Below are 18,347 nucleotides of genomic sequence, written 5' to 3'. Positions count from 1 at the left end.
CAAACAAACCCTACCCATGTTACAGATGCTTACAGGAGCTCCCTGCCCATGTGCAGCGGCACGCGCCGTACATTTGAAATGCACGCCCCTTTCTTGCATGTCTACAAGGGAAACGGTGCTTCGTTAAGCCTTTTGCATTCTACGCCAGGCTTTGTACCTGCCTACTCAGCAGAAAAACACTCTCAGGCATTCGCATGGCTCATCTCAGCGTAAGCCTTCTCACGACGACCACGACCAACGTGGCGTCATCAAATCAGCATTCAAAGTGGTCACCGTTCACACTCACAGGGCTTCCCGTAAGGCGTCCAACTTGGGAAAAGAAATGGAAAATTTCTTCTGCCCACACTACCTGCCTGATCTCTGCCCCTTCGTGACAACCATTAACAACTTTTCTGTACACTGCAATCGTCTGTTACCGGTTCTACAAGCCATCAAGCATAGAACGCCGTATATCGATGTCATTGTCCTGGATACCAAATCCTACACGATTTCTTGTTCCGGAACTAGCAGCGCGCCCTGGTCCTCCACGCACCTCCTGCCCCCCAAACATTGAACTGCAGTACATCTCATACATACAGCTCTACCTGGCTAGTATACATTCAATGCTCACAACAGGCATACGTGAATGCCGCACAACCCTGGACTACAGACGGAACTGCAGTAGTAGACACTGCAAAAGCGAGTTTACACCAGCCACAAACACATACGATCATTGCATACGCTGTGCTCAATCCCTCCACAACTTTTCGTGCAGTAAGAACCAAGCGATATGCCTTACATCCTGCATGGGTTCCCCGTATCTGGCTGCGCACTACGTCACTGCCACGTAGGTGCGAAGGCAGTGCTGATCAAGCGAAGCGTTGCGCTGCCTTCACACTCCCCCAGTATCTAGGTACGGCAACTAACTTTCACGCAGATGCAAAGACTGGCATGCTGCTTTTGGAAAGCTCCAAAATACAAGTAACTTATCGCGTTCGTTCCCGCTGCTTCGAAGAAACACACGAAAGCTGAACGGCGCGACAGCAGCGTATACCCTTTTCCATTGGCAAATTCTTCGACCTGTCAAACCATTCTTCGGCGTTAGGAAAATGTACTGTGTCCCTTTTCCACAGAACTACCTCCTGCATATGCTGCCCATAATCACGCGATCTCATGCCTGCGCAACAATACTAGCGCCGCGTGGCGGCTACTCAGACAACCATATCGACACTCACCGTACCTTTCTACACGTCTATCAGTCTCTTGCGCAACAGCGGAAAACACAGCTCCCTGACCATCTGCACCAGCCCCAACGTCTGCATCCCCACCAGGCAAGCACTCTCAGACAAACAGACGCTTCTCCCCCGCATGAGACTCAAGTTGACCGCCACTTCTGCTAGCCACAAAAACAGCCAGTCTCTTCCGCAACAGCGAAAAACACAGCTCCCTGACCATCTGCACCAGCCGCACCGTCTGCATCCCCACCATGCAAGCACTCTCAGACAAACAGACGCTTCTCCCCCGCATGAGACTCAAGCTGACCGCCACTTCTGCCAGCCACAAAAACAGCCAAAAACGCACCAAATGCACGGAACATGATCAGAGCGTTCACTCGTTTCGCGCATGTTGTTCGTTGTGAAATCTTTGCATCTATGCAAACTATCCTGCCTCCTTGCCGCCTTGTCACCAACGCCATCGGTTTCGCTGCTCATCGTGGACGACTGTGCCTAATTCCACAGACGCAACACATCTATAGCCTCACATATCCAGTGTACTTTCACTGCCCACAATAGGCATAGGTGAATGCCGCCCAACCCCCCGGACTACCGACGGAACTGCAGTCGTAGACACTGCAAAGGCGAATTTCCACCAACCAAAAGCAACCGGGAGTCACTTCGTGTCGCTGTTATCCGTCACTCCACAGCATTTCCTGCAGTAAGAACGAAGCGATACGTCGTACAGTCTGCATGGGTTTCCCGTATCTGGCTGCACACTACGTCACTGCCAAGTAGGTGCGAAGACAGTACTGACCAAGCGAAACGTTGGGTTGCCTTCACAATCCCCCAGCATCTGGGTACGCTAATGTGCCTGCATGCAGGCGCAAAGGCTGGCAACCTGCTCACTACTACTAACGTCGCGTGGCGGCTACTCGAACAACCATATCGACACTCATCGTACCTTTCTACACGTCTATCAGTCTCTAGTGCAACAGCGAAAAACATAGGTCTCTGACCATCTGCACCAGCCTCGACGTCTGTGTCCCCACCAGGCAAGCACTCTCAGACAAACAGACGCTTCTCCCCCGCATGAGACTCAAGTTGACCGCCACTTCTGCCAGTCACAAAAACAGCCAAAAAGCGCACCGAATGCACGGAACAAGATATGAGCGTCCACACGTTTCGTGCATGTCGTTCAACGTGAGATCTTTGCGTCTATGCAATCTTTCCTGCCTTATTGCTGCCATGTCACTAGCGCCGTCGATTTCGCTGCTCATCGTAGGCGGCTGTGACTCACTTCACAACAGCCTACAGCATCACGCATCGTGTATTGATACCACCGTCCCGATGCTTAATTTTAGACGATCTCTGGTCTGTTTCCTCGCAGGCCTTCGTCATTGCCACTGTGGATCGTACCGTCACATCAGCATTTGTGAACAGTACGTCGTCATTGCTCACGGTGCATATGACTAATGACTCTGTGCATCTAAAGAGCTGCAGAGGTAAAGCACCCGTAAGCAACTAATGGCCGACCCAAAGCAACTATCAATCCTTGCATATTGTAGCAAAACGCCATTTGGTTTCTACGCCGTTACAAAGAGTACGTACAGTACGCGCCATGGCATCACATCTACACGGTATCGTCGTCACTGCCTTAGCGTGAGACTTCATTCGATCTTACTTCTCCAGCGCAGCATGCTAAAGAGTACAGAGTCCATTGCACATGTTCGTATAGTTCGCGGTTTCGGCGCACCCCGTTTGCCTTTTAAGGTCAACACTCATCTCACAAAAACACAGGAATGTTCTCTTGTCCTTACCACCTGGCCGATTTTCTTGTCAGGTCGTGACGACTGTCAGAGAATATGTATCACCCGCAGTGCTTCCTGGCCTTCAACCCACCTTTTGTTGTTGATGATACAGGCAACTCTCCTAACGTCACTTTCGACCACTACGACTTCGGTGTTACACTGCCTAGGAGAGAGTGTTACACAACCTTACAGATGCCCCAGCAAACTACAGATCTAGTTTCTGGACATATAGTGTTGATCATCCATAAACTAGAAGTCGATGCGCAATCCTGTGAAACGCCGCTCAGCATACAAATGTTTTCTTCAGTGGAAAAAGCGCTAAGCACTACGTTGCGTGCATAAGTTGCCCTGTACGTCGTTTCGTCACACCGGCGTTACGCCGTTGCAGAGGTAGACATTGCACGTGAAAACGCAAGCAGCGCCAAGAGTTCACCGGGGGCGCGCGCTAAAGAAGCATATGAGAGGCGAAAGACATGGCAGAAGCTTAGACACATCACTTCAGCGCATTCGTCTAGCTGCTGAAACCCAAATGCTACAAAACTCCGCACTTTGTCTTAAACTCGCGGATACAAGATTTGCATATTCACCGGATAGTCAGGCATTTGCATGCCTGCCAGTCAAATGCAGCTGTGTGCGGAAGCTGCTTGCAAGATGATCCTACATAGAGACATGTAAACTTTTCGTGCATTTCTTCACACCATGAATTCCTTGCATGGGCGCTAAGTGCTCGCGGAAGTCCCACTTTCTATTCCAGCTTCTACGTCTGCATGCTCAAATGGCAAACCATACCAAATGGACAAAGGCTACGCCTCAGCATGAGCTACAATACTTCCTCCAATACCGGCGTCCAACACATGCCAACAACCGCAGAATTTACAGAATACGTTCAGCTTACTCACAGCTTTGATGCTCGCTGACTCCAATGGCAGCACAGGGACTGCACTCTTGTCACGAAACGAAGCAAGCGAAAATCTCTCCTGTCCTCACCACCTGTAGGATCTTGTTGCCAGACTGTATCAATTCAAAATTTCGGCCAAGCCCAACCGTCAGCTAAAAACTCCAGAACAGTGTTATGTCCGTCGAATACCATACATTTGGACTACTGCGCTCCTTATCAGTTTCACCTCCACTGGCGTTCCTGCCGGCAAGTGGTAGTCACGCAACTCGTTGGTCGCCTGATAAAACTGCAGTGATAAAGTCTGCAAATACAGCTTTCTTGCACATTTCCGCGAACCAGAAAAAACAAATAGTCACTGAATATCGCAGCGAAGAGTTAATTTGTTTCTACTACGTGTCTTGCAGTAAGAACCGAATGTCACTTCACCCAAGCGGCATAGACGCTCCTAATCTGGCCGAGTTCTATGTCCCTGCAACACAAATCAGAGGACACTATATTGCTTGCAGAACAAGCGAAATTATAAGCGGTATAATTTGCCTAGTGGAAAAGAGCTTAAGAAACAGCGCAAACGTTGACAGTCAAAGAAGAGCATGCCCAAGTCCTAACAGCTCAGTCTTCTTACCGCCAGACCCAGGCGTGAAGCGCACGCTGCAACTTCAATTTAAATTGCACGATGTCTATTTCCCATGTGGCCAGGTGCTCGTCTCCCTGCACCGAATAGAACTCTGTGGGAGGCTCCTTGGAAGGCATCTCTGTGCATATTCGTTGGAGCTTGCCGTCCATTTCTGCATGTTGCATACTCTTGAGCATGGACGCCCAGCAGTATCACTAGTTTCTTCGATGATCTACTATAGAGCTGTATTTTCACACTGAAAAGACACAAATCCTTAGACAGCCAAAAGCTATGACTCAAGCCCAGCCCTCATTCTTCACCTAGTGCCGATAATCACGGATACAACTGAAAATGCGCCAAATGCCCGCGCCAAGCGCCAACTGCTCCTGATTTGGATAAATGCTGTTTTCAGCTACAAGAGTGCTCACGCAATCATGTCACGGAGTATAAAGTGAGTAGGCTCATCAGTGCGCACCAGCTGTTTGATTCCAACAACAGTTTGCGCCAACCCTCACCAATTATCCACCACAATCGACCAAAACAGCCCGCCATCACTAAACGCCAAATACCAGGGCAACTATGCTCGTCGCCCAAACCCATAGGATCTCCATTTTGCGTAAGCGCAACGCTTCCTGCCCCTGAAAGCAATATTTGCTTCCCAGATCGCGCACACCGCACCTACAACCACATCTTGCAACACCAACTACGCTCAGCGCGTTGCGTGTGTGTAAAAGTTGTGCAGCTTTGTCCACGATCCACAGAACTGCAGTCGTAGCTGGTGCGGAAAAGACGTCCACCAACCAGAAAGAACAAGCAGTTCTTCTTACCGCAATGGAGAGCCACTCAATAGCTACAGCACCTTATGTAAAAAAGACCAAACGTAAGGGTATCCGACTTGCATATATTTCCCGTGTCTGGCACTTCTACGCAGCGACAAGGGCCTACAAGCTGCTTGAGAACAGCGCCTTAACCACAAACAGCATCACTTGTTCAAGGAGGAAGCACCAAAGGTATGGCAGGAGGGTGGACAGAACAACAAAAGCGTACTCACAGAATACGAGCGCACTGTTCTAATAGTCAAAACTAGTCTTAAAGAGGATAACACATTGAACGTTCTATTTACGTATGCAGCGTCTAAAATCCGTTGTACCACCAGATACCGCCGTTTTCGCGTGAAGAATGATGCCTTGTGAACATGCCGTAAAGATGCGCCTAATGCTGTCTCGTGTTTGTATAACCGGTTTACACTCTTTTGCCACCCACTCGGCGGTCCACACAGGCCTACCTTAGCCTCTACGTCTGCAGTAACAACTCATGCAGCCAGATTTTTCTTCTTAGTCCAAGTTTTCGTTCCTTCTACATTGCCAGCACACATGCAAACGAGACTACATATGCATAAGGGAAGGTGGACGCTCGATATATTCACTCTTTCGATGCACACAGTTTGTTTTCGGGATATTGCGTCTGCACTCATCTCATGGGAGCACATTTAACGCAAATGCTGTCCAGACAACCAATTTCTCTCTGCTGCATTGTAACAACCGTCACGAGGTTTCCTGGCTACCACAATGGGCTGTGGCATTCCACAACAGAATACCACAGTAGGACGCCATGCATCAGGATAACTATTCCCGGCACTCAATCCTACGCAATTTATTCTACGTATATATTTGCGGATTCTTGACTCCGAACGCACTTCCTGTTTCCTCCATGCACACAGCACACTGGCAGCTACTTCTTGCAAGTAGGACGTCGTTACTCACGCTGCCTGCAAGTGACTCCTGCACAGCTCTACAAATGTCCAATTAAAGTGTAGTCGTAAACTAGTTCAAAATATTATCCACTGACGGAAGGAGGCTTTGCAGCAGGTCGTACTGAAATAACGCTCAATATCAGCAGCAGTAGCTGCACTAGGATGCTACAAAGCGTCCATAAGTAGCGCCTATCTCGTTTTGCTACGTGAATACCACGCAATTGGAGGCACAGTCATATTTCGTCAAGGACACCGAAACTCAAGCAGCATTATGTGGTCAAGGTTGAAGAGCCGAAGACACAGCTAACACATGGTTTTCGTGAAGGCAGTGTGCTGAGGTCCCAATAGTCCATTCATCAAACCGCCTAAATCAGACTACCATAAAAGCATTCAGCGTACCTCTAATCCGTGAATGCAAGACATGAGTATTCTACGCTCAGTCAGACGCTGATGCCTGAGCTACTAAAGCAATTTCGCAAGACGGCTGCATGCAAGAGTTCGCTGCGCAGATGTATCGACGTCTGCCATGCAATTTACGCCGCCCTTTATTATCGAATGTGCAGTCTAAGCGGTCTTACCAATACCAACAAACATATCGACAATGTAATCCAGCCGCTGCGCCTGCACACGAAGTAGACAGATACCTTTTAAGACAGCCAGACTCACTGCCCCAGCAGAAACCCACAGCCCCAAGTCATTGCCACTGTACGCGCAAAGAGAAACTGGGACGCCCAGAAAGCTAAGTAGATGCTCGCCGGTTCTAAAATTACGATGCAGGGCATCTGCCTCGTAAATAAAAATGTGCGCTTGAGTTACGAAACGCAAAAGAAAGGCATTCTCACCGAAATCGTTCCCAGAGGCTCTCAAAAGTCTGTATGTTTTATGTCCATCACAATCGGCTCTGGCCAACTCCAAATGGGCGCGTGACAGCCAACGGCACCTCCATTTCATACAATTTGTCGCCAGTGCATTTGCAGCTCCTCTGGACTATCAGCACACCTTCCCGCAAGCACACAATGCACCTATAGCCGCTTCTGGTCAATGCCACTTCACTGCTGATGCTGTACACTCGTGAATGTTGCGCAATGCTACTGATTCCAGATAGAACTGCATTCTTGGATTCTACATGAATGAGTGTCATCAAAAGAAACTCAAACAAACGTTGCTGCAGATTGCAGTGAAACGCCATCGAATTTCCATAACGTTACATGCAGCAAGCGCCATGCAACACAGCAAGGTACCTGGATATTTCCCCTGCATGGCTTCGCGCCACCGAACTGCCACGCAACACCTGATATTCTCGCTAATCTTGCAAAACACACCAAAACAGATACAGCGTCGTATGTTCGAGCTGTCGGTCAAACACACATCCGAAATATGGGTTGTGTCTCAATAGCTTGCACACGCCCCAATAGCGAATTCTCACAGACAGCAAACTCACACTACGATAGAGTCTCTCAATGGATCTCTACATTCAAAATGCGTGATTTGCATACAGACTTTATGGCGACGCGCTTGCCTGTGTGCGGGACACAAACAGCCTTGCGCGGAGGCTGCTTGGAAGATCTCCCTACAGAGCTACATCGGACCTTCATGTGCACTTTATATGTATATCCACCGTGTACACAGACGTTCGCCTTTTTGGGTAGCACAAAAGCAATTGCGTGTGGAAGCACCTTGTAAATGCTTTCCGCACAGATGCGCCGGAGGTTGCTGTGCGCTTCAGAACGCCCGCCACTATTTTGCACATCCGCTATTAGTCTTAAAAATGTTGACGAGCCTATCCAGGCTTCGCACTGGTGTCAACACACTCAAAAGTTTCGCTCAAGCATGAGGCTTCGTTCTTTCTCCACTGTTAGCATAAGCACAAATGAGCAGCGGACAGCGTACATGGTCCATACTTGAAGCGTTCACCGTTTCATTGCATCCAGTTTGCCGTCTGGATATTACATCCACACACATCTCTTGGGAAAAAACACTAAAACGAAGGCTCCCTTGTCCAAGCCGCCAGTCTCTCTTTCCTGCATTGCAGCAACAGATGGTGGATTTTCTGACTACCTTAATCGAGTTTGGCAGATCCCACAACAGCCTACAACCAACCAATGCCATGTCTCAGAAAAGCCATAATCAACCCTCAATCCTACGCAATTTGATATCCCTATGTTTTCAAAGCTTCTAGACTCTCAACGCACTTCCTGTTTCCCTCTACGGACAAAGCACCAACAGCCACTTCCAACCAATACTATGCCACGGGTCACTCCGCTTATGAGTCACCGTTGCACAACTCTAGAAATACCCAACGAAACTGAAGTGGTAAACTACGGGCCACTGCCCGCTGATCTAATGAAACGAGTCTCTCTAGCAGGTCGTACTGAAACGACAATGTCAGCAACGTTGAGTGCTCTAGGGGCAAAATGGCGTGTCAAGCAACTTCCATAAAGAACGCCCATCGTGTTATGCTGCGTGACTGCCGCTTGATTGCAGGTAACATCATACTGTGTCAAAGACATGCCAAAGAACACGCAACAGTATGCGGTCAACGATGAAGCGCCTCATGCACGGCTTATATCTAAACGTCAGGAAAATAGCGTTGTCCGCTTCAAATAGCTCACTTTGCTGATTGTCCAAATCAGACATAGCTAGGAGCGCAAAATGCAACGATTCCTCACAGAGGTAGCATATGCAAATACAGCATATGAGAACTTTACGTCCAACCAGTCACTCGTGCTTGAGCTACAAAAGCAGTGCCGCAACGAAGGTTTTTGCAAGCGTTCGCTGCATCGAAATCAGCATTGCACTTTACCCCACCCTTCACTATCGCACATGCAACCTCAGCGGTCTCGTTAGTACCGACAAACCATTCGGTAATTTACGGAGCCGCCAAGCCACGTTTGCGCACACACCCAACAGGCAGACGGCCTCAGACAGCCCGATTTTCCGCGCCAGCAGAAGCCTTCATTCTTGCGCCAATGCCAACATACACGCAAGCAAAACGACACGCACAGAATACACAGTACACGCTCGGCGTCTTCACTGTTATCATGCAACGCATATGCTGCGCGAATAGAGGATCTGCATTCGTGTCGCAAAACGCAGAGCAGAAGCTCTCTCATGTCCGCTCCACTTGTTCGATTTCGTTCCCAGCGGGAGTCAAATGCCTCTGCAGCTTCTTATCTGAAACAATCAACTCTGACAAAATTCGCAACAAATACAAACCACTGACTGCCATGCAGTAAAGCGACTACCAAAGACAACTCAATCCTTCGCAAGCCTCTGCCCTTCAATTTGAACCACCGCCAGGACACTAACGCACTTCCTTTAGTCACCCAAACACACACGCAACTAGATCTACTTGTGGTCAACTCGTCTTTACTGCTGATGGTTCACACTGTTGGATGTAGCACAACTCGACAAACGCCAAACAGAACTCGATGAATGAGTGACGACCAACGATAGGTAACCAGCAGTTTTTGCATATTGCCGTTGAACCTCATCCAACTTCTCCAACATTGCCTGCAGCAAGGGCCATGCAACACGGCATAGTACCTGCACAGATCCGCCCTGCGTCGTTGCGCACCATCCCACTGCCAGGGAGCAAGACTGTCGCGAGTCTTCCGAATCATGTCAAAACACTTGCAGCATTTTGCGTTCGATGCTGCGGTCAAAGACACACCTGAAAGGTGGATTGTTGGGCAAGTGCCTGCACATGACCCAATCAAGCATTCCCCTGGCCGTCGAAACCACGTTGTTCTAGAACCACACTCATTTGATCTATAGTCTCAAAATGCACGATTCGCCTACACACCCTATAGCCTGGCATTCTTGTGACTGCACATAAACAATCAGCTTTGTGCGGAGGCTTCTTGCTCGATCTACACAAGTGCGTCGGACCGCACCGTCAAATGTTAATTTCCCGTTGCAGTCATGCACATCCTCTTTGGTCTTAACTCAATTTTTTTCTAACCACTCCACGGCTCATTTCAGATTCAATGTCTACGCCGATATCTCACGCACAGTAATTTTCCTTTTGAGTTGTTTCTCGCAGTAAGCATTTGCACAAGCCCTTCTACGGTCTACTGAAGGTTCGAAAGTTGCATTAATGGCTCACACAAGTAGATTGTCGCTTCTTTCCAGCCGTTTCTTCTCCACTGCCAGCGCATATACAAAGAGGCTTAAACCGACAGAATGCATGACGCCGGCTCGAAGTGTTCACCGTTTCACTGTATGCGGCTTGCTGTCGCATTCATTTAGAAGAACGCAAAAAACAAACGTTCTCCTTTTTTGCAAGGCAATATTCCCACGCTTTCAAACAGCCATCATCACACTTACTAGACTCCCAACGCACTCTTTGTTTCCCCATGCACGCAGCGCACCGACCGCCACTTCTGGCCAATAGAACGTCACGACTGACACTGCCTATGAATCACTGCTGCACAACTCTACAAAAGCCCTTCCAAGCTGCAGCCGTAAACGACCGGCGAATTATTGCTTCCTGACCGAATAAAACGAATATTTGAAACAAGTTGCACTGAAGCGGCACTCAATGTCTGCCAACACCACCTGTCAGATATAGCTCCCAGCTGGTGCAAAGTGTCTTCGTGACTTTTGTCTTATGTGCGTGGCTTTGAGCGGCTCCACAACACGCCACAGCCAATGGACGCCAGGCTTTAAACTGACAGCCATTGATGCCTCAACCCAACACAATCTCTCGCCTTTTCGCTTGCAGCACCTCTAGGCCATTGACGCACATCCTGTTTCTCCTCACGCAAGCAGCGCACCTAGATTCGCTTCTTCTTAATACAAATACATCTTCACTGCTCGCGCTGCATGCACTCGCTTGAATGCTGCACAACTCTACTGATTCCAGGTAGAACTACGCTCGTAAATTCTAGATGAATCAGTATCGACTCACAAAGTGCAAACAAGAACGTTTGCAGATTGCCATGAAACGCCTACTATTTTCTACAAAACCACCTGCAGGAAAAGCATCATGCCTGCAGTGATTTCCCTTTGTCTGGATGCGCTCCACCTCACTGGTGTGCAGCTCCAAAGGCCATCAACCTGCTCGTGAAACACGGCAAACCAAAACCAGCGTCATGTGTTCGGCCTGGCCGAGTCAAAGACATATGTGGAAGCTGGATGACAGGGTAATAGAACAAAAATACCTCAATAATGCACTCTCCTTGTTACTAAAACCGCAATGCGCTGGAGCCAAACATTGAATTAAAAGTCAAAAGCGGCAAGACTCGCATGCAGACTTCATAGCCACGCACTAGCGTATCTGCGCGACAAACGCGCAACCGTTGGAGAAGCCTTTCCGCGGGCGTCGCTGCATAGATGCCTCGAATATTGTCGTGGGCGTCGTCTTGCTTGTCGCCCTGCTGAGAGCCCGCTGAGCAGCTTCATCACTCCCAAATACCCTTTGCACGATTTACTTCACCTACTGCGTCTGCACTCCCAACTCAGCAAGCCAGCCGATCCTCTTCAGCACCAGTATTGTCGTTCGCTGCCACCATGCAAAAAACCCTTGAAACGTAAGAAATGCAAGGTGCGTGGTAGAAGTATTCGCCGTTTCTGTGAGATCCAGTTGCAGTCAAAACAAAAGCGCCAAATGCCCTGCTGCACGCATTCCTTTTCCGATCTCCCTTTGAAACAGCGGTCAACACTGTTCTGCTTTTCACAGTCGCCTGTGACCAATCCTACAACATCATGCATCTGCCCGACACCGTGCTACAGAGATACAAAACATGGAGATAAGATCCTACGCAGTTTCTTTTCCGTATATATCCAAAACCTGTAGACTCTCAACGCCCTCTTTGTTTCCCCATGCATGCGGCGCACCGACAGCCACTTCTGGCCAATAGTACTTCACGGCTGACACTGCCTATGAATCACTGCTTCACAACTCTACAAACGCTCATCCAAGCTGCAGCCGTAAACTACCGGCAATATACTGCTTACTGACCGAATAAAACGAATGTCTGGAGCAGGTTTCACAGGATAAGTCGCACGTCACTTAACCTGCATAAGGAGCTTCCATCTCGATGTGCCACGTGACTGCGACGCAAGTGCAGGGGACTTCATAGTGCGTCGAAGGCACGCCGACGATCAAGCAGCACCATGCGGCCAAAGTTGAAGCTCCTAACACAAATCTAAGATGCCAGCATCAGGAAAATAGCGTGCTCGGATTCCAATTGCTCATTTTGCTGACTGTCCAAACCAGACTTAACTTAAACTGCGTAGCGAAACTGTGCTTCACAAATGCAGAAAGTATTTTACGTGCAGCCAGTCACTTCTGCCTGAGCTGCAAAAGCAATATCACGAGGCAGTTGCCTGCATGATTTTTTTGCGCAACTACGTCGAATTTAGCTATGCACTTTATGTCACCCTTTACTATCGAACATGAAGCCCAAGCGATCTCAGCGATACCGACAAAGCCCTCGACAAGATACCCCAGCCACTGTGCCTGTACACGCAGCAGACCCCACCGGAAGTTCATGACCGTACGTCATTGCCAATATACGCACAAACATGCCGTGGCGCTCGGAACGCTAATTACATACTTGGTGTTTCTAGGGTTGCCATGCAGAGCATTAAAAATTGAAAAACGAGTCTGCATTTGAGTAATGAACGGCAAAAGAGAAACGCTCTCATCCCCGCACCATCTATTCAATCTCGTGTGTTCTTATTTCCGCGCTACATCTTCTATCTCGTTCTTAGCGGTCCTCAAAATGCATGCGTACTTAATGGGTGCTACAACCGGCTCTGACTGATTCGCAACAGGCTACAGCTACTGAACGCCAGGCATTTAAGCAGCTACCCACGACACCTCAATCCTGTACAATGTACCACCTCTTCATTTGCAGCACCGCCTGGACAACAACGCACATCCTACTTTCCGCAAAGAAAGCACGCACCTAAAATCACTTTTGCCAAGTGCGTTTTCACTGCTGATGCTGCATGCAAGTAAATGCTGCACAACTCGATTGGCGTCGAACAGAACTATACTTGTAGATTCTAGATGAGTGAGTTTATACGGACAAACAGCAGCAAGCAGTCTTGCATAAAGTCATCGAGCCCCACCCAGCTTCAGCAGCGCTACCTGCAGCAAGCGCCATGCAACACAGCATAGTGCCTGCGCAGATCTGCCCTGTATAGTTGCGCGCCTGCGCACTGCCACGCAAGTCTAGAGACCGTCACACATCTTGTGAAATACTCCAAAACGCATTCAGCTTTCTGCGTTCGACGCGGCGGTCAAAGACACACCCAAAAGGATGATAGCTCGGTAGCAGCATGCGTACACCCCAATACAGTACTCTGGTAGACACGAAAAGAGCATTGCGATACAGTCGCAAACTGAATCTCTAGCGTACAAGTGCAAGATTAACGCCTTTGCTGCTCTGCCAGGCAGCTTTTCTGGCGCGAGGCAAAAGCAACTTTGTGCGGAGGCACCTCGCGGGACTTCTCTGCAAAGATGCGTCGGAACTTACCTCGCATTTGTACATGGCCACCCCTCCCGATTATGCAAACTGCGCGCTTTCACAACCCTCAATCAACTTTTCGATAACTCACTTCAGCCTCTTTGCATGCAAATTCCACAGACAAAACATTGTCAGGCAGCTAGGTGCTCCGAGCATGGTCCTCTGCTTTTCTATCACTTCCAGCATACTTCGAGACAATCAAAAAAACACAACTGCGCAATGCATGCTCAGAGTTTTCACAATTTCAACGCATGTCGTCTCCCTCTGGCGAACACGCGCTGATGCCACAAAACAAAACACGCAAACGCTTTAATGTCCTCATCAGCTGCCGGATTTCCTCGTTCATGTGGGCCAATTGCGTCCATCATTATCAACTGCGACCCATTCCACATCAGTTTACAACCATCAAATTCCAAGCATTAATGCTACCATTCTCGACACTCCATCCTATGCAGTTTCTCATTCCTTCCTTTGCAGCGCTCTCCACTTACCTTACTCACCTTCAGCATGCACGCAGCGCACATATTAGCAATTTCTGACCAGCACGGGTTCAATATTCATGGTGCGTTTCAGTGACTGGTGCACAACTCTACAGATGCTCGATCAACGCGTAGTGGTGTCCGCCGACGAAAACAAAGTAAACGCGGCAGCAGAGTGCCGTGAAACGCCACTCACCTACCGCAGAGTTTCCTGCAGTAAGGACTAAGCGTCACGTCACCCTGTCTGCATACGTGCACTTTGGCTGGCCGCGCTACTTTGTTGGCAAGCGATTGCAAAGGCCTACAAGCTGTTCGTCAAATCTCGCGAAGCCACACGCAGCATAATGTGATCACCGTGGCGGTGTTATGGAAAAAGCATGAAGGTGGATGGCAATGGCGCAACAGCGTACAGCTGTTCCACCGGCTCGCTTGTAGCTGCCACAAATGGCTACACTAGGGCCCCAAAACGTATCTGTGTCATGAATTCAGCAACGCAAGATTTACAACTTTGCGTGATAGCCCGTCGCACATCTTTGCCTGCGCAGTTGCGTGGACATTCGCTCTCTGCCTCCAAACAAATATCCTTTCGCGCACTTCTGATGGCTTTCCAGGTATTGTGAACAGGTTTTCGCTGCATTTCCTACATATACTGCGCCCAGCCGGAATCAAAGGACTGTCGGCTGCCTGATGCGCCGTTGCAAAGCATCCCTCACTTTTCACCCGGCTGCTTGGGCTTTATAGTCACGCGGCATTGCGGAACATGTATTTGTTGCACGTACCAGTCGCGCCTTTGGCAATATCTTTCTGATTCTGGTTTCCCGCTGTCAGTTACCCGGCACAAGCAGTGCAGTTTCAGATTTCCCATTTTCGCCACTCAAAGAAGGTAAAATGCACCCTATGGATGCCATAACAGTTCGCCTTTTGCTTTCCCTGCAAAGTTTCAACCTGATCAGTCTTTGTCGCTGTCTAAACACCTCAAAGGGTGATCAAAGGCCATGCTTTTGAATAGCTGACTCAACAAGGCAAGTCGTCTTGACAGTGTGCTGCATAATGACGATGCAGCAATGCAAGTGATACCAAGATAAGCTTTGCTTTGCGGACATAAGCAGGCGTACCTATCGGCAGGCAACTTATAAAGTTATTCATATCGCTGTCGCTGGCCAACAGAACACGCAGCGCTCGAGCTTTGCAGCTGGCTTCTGTTGCCAGATTGCATAGCTCCCCGTAGCCTTGGCATCAGCTGTGGCTAGTGCTCTGAAACGTCTCGCCTTTCCAGTCACTCGTGAGATCTTCGCCAGCTTGGTGCGGTGCGGACAACGGTACCGACGTAAAGCAAGTGACCAACGTCACGACGCACCCTAGAAAACTACCACAATGTGAACCGAGAACACTTGGTATCAGCACCACACGTTTTAAAGAGCACATTTCAGATTTGAGGAACAACTGTGATGCCTGAAGGCTACAGCTCATCATCAGACTACGTTTTTCAGCGGCGCTTACAAAACAAGAGTCGTCAGGAGCTTCTGCAAGTCTCCGCGTGCCATATTCTGTTTTTTTGCCTGCTCGGATTCCATTGAAGCACTTCGTCACTAAAAATGTTACAGCGAGAGCGGCCGCCAACACGAACAGTGTGCAGAAGCCTAGTGCTGTCCGTCGACCTCTACGAACCGGGACAGAGAAGCCTTTATTTGTAAGTGTTTCAGCTTCTAAAGGCATATCCATAAGCTCAACGAGGTTGGCGCATCTCCCTTCATTGGCGCCGTGGGTTGCCAACCATGCGAGCGAAGTAGGAATAAAGAAATGTAGCGGGGCGCGGTACATCTTGGGCGAGAAGAGACCCCCATAACTTGGATTACGAGGAACAAATGCAAATGACTTTTGAAGTTTAGTTGGTGACTCAAAGAAGGAGGAGATAACTCAGGGAAGCAGCAAGATCTACTTTGCTGCTAGGACGCAAGGTCGGCCACTGAGCTGTGTCGGCACTGGTTCCACTGCTCGTGACTGCTTATTGAAACAGGCTTTGCAAACCATGTTTCTCGAAAGTTAGAAATGGAATTGCAGGATATTCTGGAGTTTAATTCGTCTTGTTCTATCGTTTACATCCTGTTAGCATGTAGGCTCTTCTTCTATTTTGTGTTGCTTCAGACTTGTAGAAATGCGGTTGGTCACACAGTCACAAATGCGCCTAACATTAGCGCATTCTCGTGGCATTTCGAAGAACATTGCTGTGCTAGACAACTTTGCCGCCGCAGCAAGCCGGTGTCCTAACTGATGATACGCTTCTATGCTAACCACTGTCCTCTTTTTGGCGCAGCGTTTTCGCGTAGTTGTACTAACGTGAAACTTTGGAAGCCTCCAGTTGAACATCTCCCATCTCGCATCTCTTTGAGGGTATCTCACACTTGACGAGTCTACAGCACTGACGGGCATTTTACTCATGATCTGCTGCTTTGCTGCTGAATGTTTTCATGTGTTTACACCACGTCGCACAGATGCTGCCACAGCGTGATTCCAAGTTTGTCTCACAATTCGTCCGTAGAAATATCGTGCGCTTGGGCGGTTTGCAAAACATTTTCCCAGGGCACCAGCCAATCCACACTACAAAACGACGCATGAGAGTGGGTGATCCGTGAAACAGAGGAACCGTTATTGCGTGTTTTCAGAGTCTGTGTGCGGCTGCGTACCCACGTAATTCTCCCCTTGAAAGCGAGCACTTGCAGCAGGCGTATCTGTTGCATTGTACCCTCTCGTGTGTTTCTGCATAGAAGCATGGTTTTGACGCACTACAGCCTCTTGTAAGTCCTCTTCAGCCGGTGGCCCTCACACAAACAAGCGCCGCTGGGGGGCCTACACTAGGTCGTTCTCCTTCCAGCGTTTCCCCGACTGCCTCTTTAGTGCCTCGTCTCCTACTAGACCTTCTTTGACCTATGAAGTTTCTACATTCTCTGATTTAATGCCAGCTGTGTGGTCCTAAATCCTATTGGGGTGGCTTATACTCTCGGTATTACCCTTTCTAGTGTGGTTCTAGCATCCATGGAAGCCTGAATCTTCTGCTTCCAACATTCGAAATTCCCCTCCTGCTTTTGTCATGTCTTCACCGGTATTTTCATGATGTTTGTCAGCATCTGTTTTAATGTTTGGAGCTCGTGTACACGACACCTTTATACAAACTTGTAACAAGAGCTGCTTATGTTAGCTGAGAGTTCAGAACACCCACTTCCGCTTTGTCCTCCTGTCTCCCCTGAAGCATCACGGTCAAGCCTTGAAGCGCTTTTACTTTCAATATCCTGCCATAGTGTCGAGGCCGAAATTGTGGCAGTCCCCGAAGTCGAGCGACTCGCGCTGTTCTTGTTTCCACTGGGTGTTTAGTAGTTATTTAGGAACCTTTATAGCCCCTTCAGTTCAGCTGGAAGTGTAAAGAGGAAGTAGTATGCAGTTGACGGACCTGCATAAGATTCACGAGACTTAGCCCGTGTGGCGTCTGCACGCGTACCCAGAACACAAACAGCCGGAGCCTGTGGCATGTTCGCCCTAAATGTTAGCTGGACATGTCTCACAAGACCTAAAATAGAGCCGAGGAAGACCCCTCGCCGACGGGAATAGTGGAGTAGAAACCAACAATCCATTAGCATCCAGCCTGTATAAGCTCTGCTGCCCTCCTCTAGGACAATGGTCAGCGAACTGCGTGCAATAATTGCACCAGCTCACAGGCGCTGCATTTTTCATAAATATTGTAGAGGAGTAGAACTTTGACTGTGGCAGGAATAGATTCTCTTCTAAAAGTGAGATACATGCTGGTTCCTGTGGCGATGCAGGACCTGATGATGTGGTACACCACAGTTTTCAGTGGCAGATAAGTGAAATTCACACCTCTTGCTGCCCTCTTCGTCGACGCAAAATAGTTATGCATTTGTGGCTATTAAATTACAGGAGTGGATTTTGCACTCGTTGGCCCTATGTTGACTTAAAGCGCCTCATATTCTTCGAGTTAATCTCATCGATGCCCCAAGCCAATTCCAGTGACAACGGCAGTGTTTCGTTTAAACCGCTTCAATCTATCGTTTCCATTGCCAATTCACCACATTCATGGATACGTCTTCAAGTTGGCGACGGACTAAT

At 48.8% G+C, this 18,347-nt stretch overlaps 2 protein-coding genes across 2 annotated transcripts; both read right to left on the bottom strand.

The window, feature by feature from the left end:
- Positions 1-4,319: 4,319 nt before the first annotated feature.
- On the bottom strand, positions 4,320-4,700 carry ETH_00020825 (uncharacterized protein; the record flags this gene model as incomplete). Its single annotated transcript, XM_013377713.1, has 2 exons — positions 4,320-4,371; positions 4,525-4,700. The coding sequence occupies 2 exons, from the start codon at positions 4,698-4,700 to the stop codon at positions 4,320-4,322; spliced, it is 228 nt and encodes a 75-aa protein (XP_013233167.1).
- Positions 4,701-15,464: 10,764 nt separating this feature from the next.
- ETH_00020820 (uncharacterized protein) lies at positions 15,465-16,049 on the bottom strand (the record flags this gene model as incomplete). Its single annotated transcript, XM_013377712.1, has 1 exon — positions 15,465-16,049. One exon carries the CDS (start codon positions 16,047-16,049, stop codon positions 15,465-15,467), a length of 585 nt encoding a protein of 194 aa, XP_013233166.1.
- Between the last annotated feature and the right edge of the window lie 2,298 nt (positions 16,050-18,347).

The sequence above is a fragment of the Eimeria tenella genome, genomic scaffold, assembly GCF_000499545.2.
Source record: "Eimeria tenella Houghton genomic scaffold, Eth_scaff6, whole genome shotgun sequence".
Classification (NCBI taxonomy): domain Eukaryota; phylum Apicomplexa; class Conoidasida; order Eucoccidiorida; family Eimeriidae; genus Eimeria; species Eimeria tenella.
This window is presented reverse-complemented; position numbering and strand designations above follow the sequence as displayed.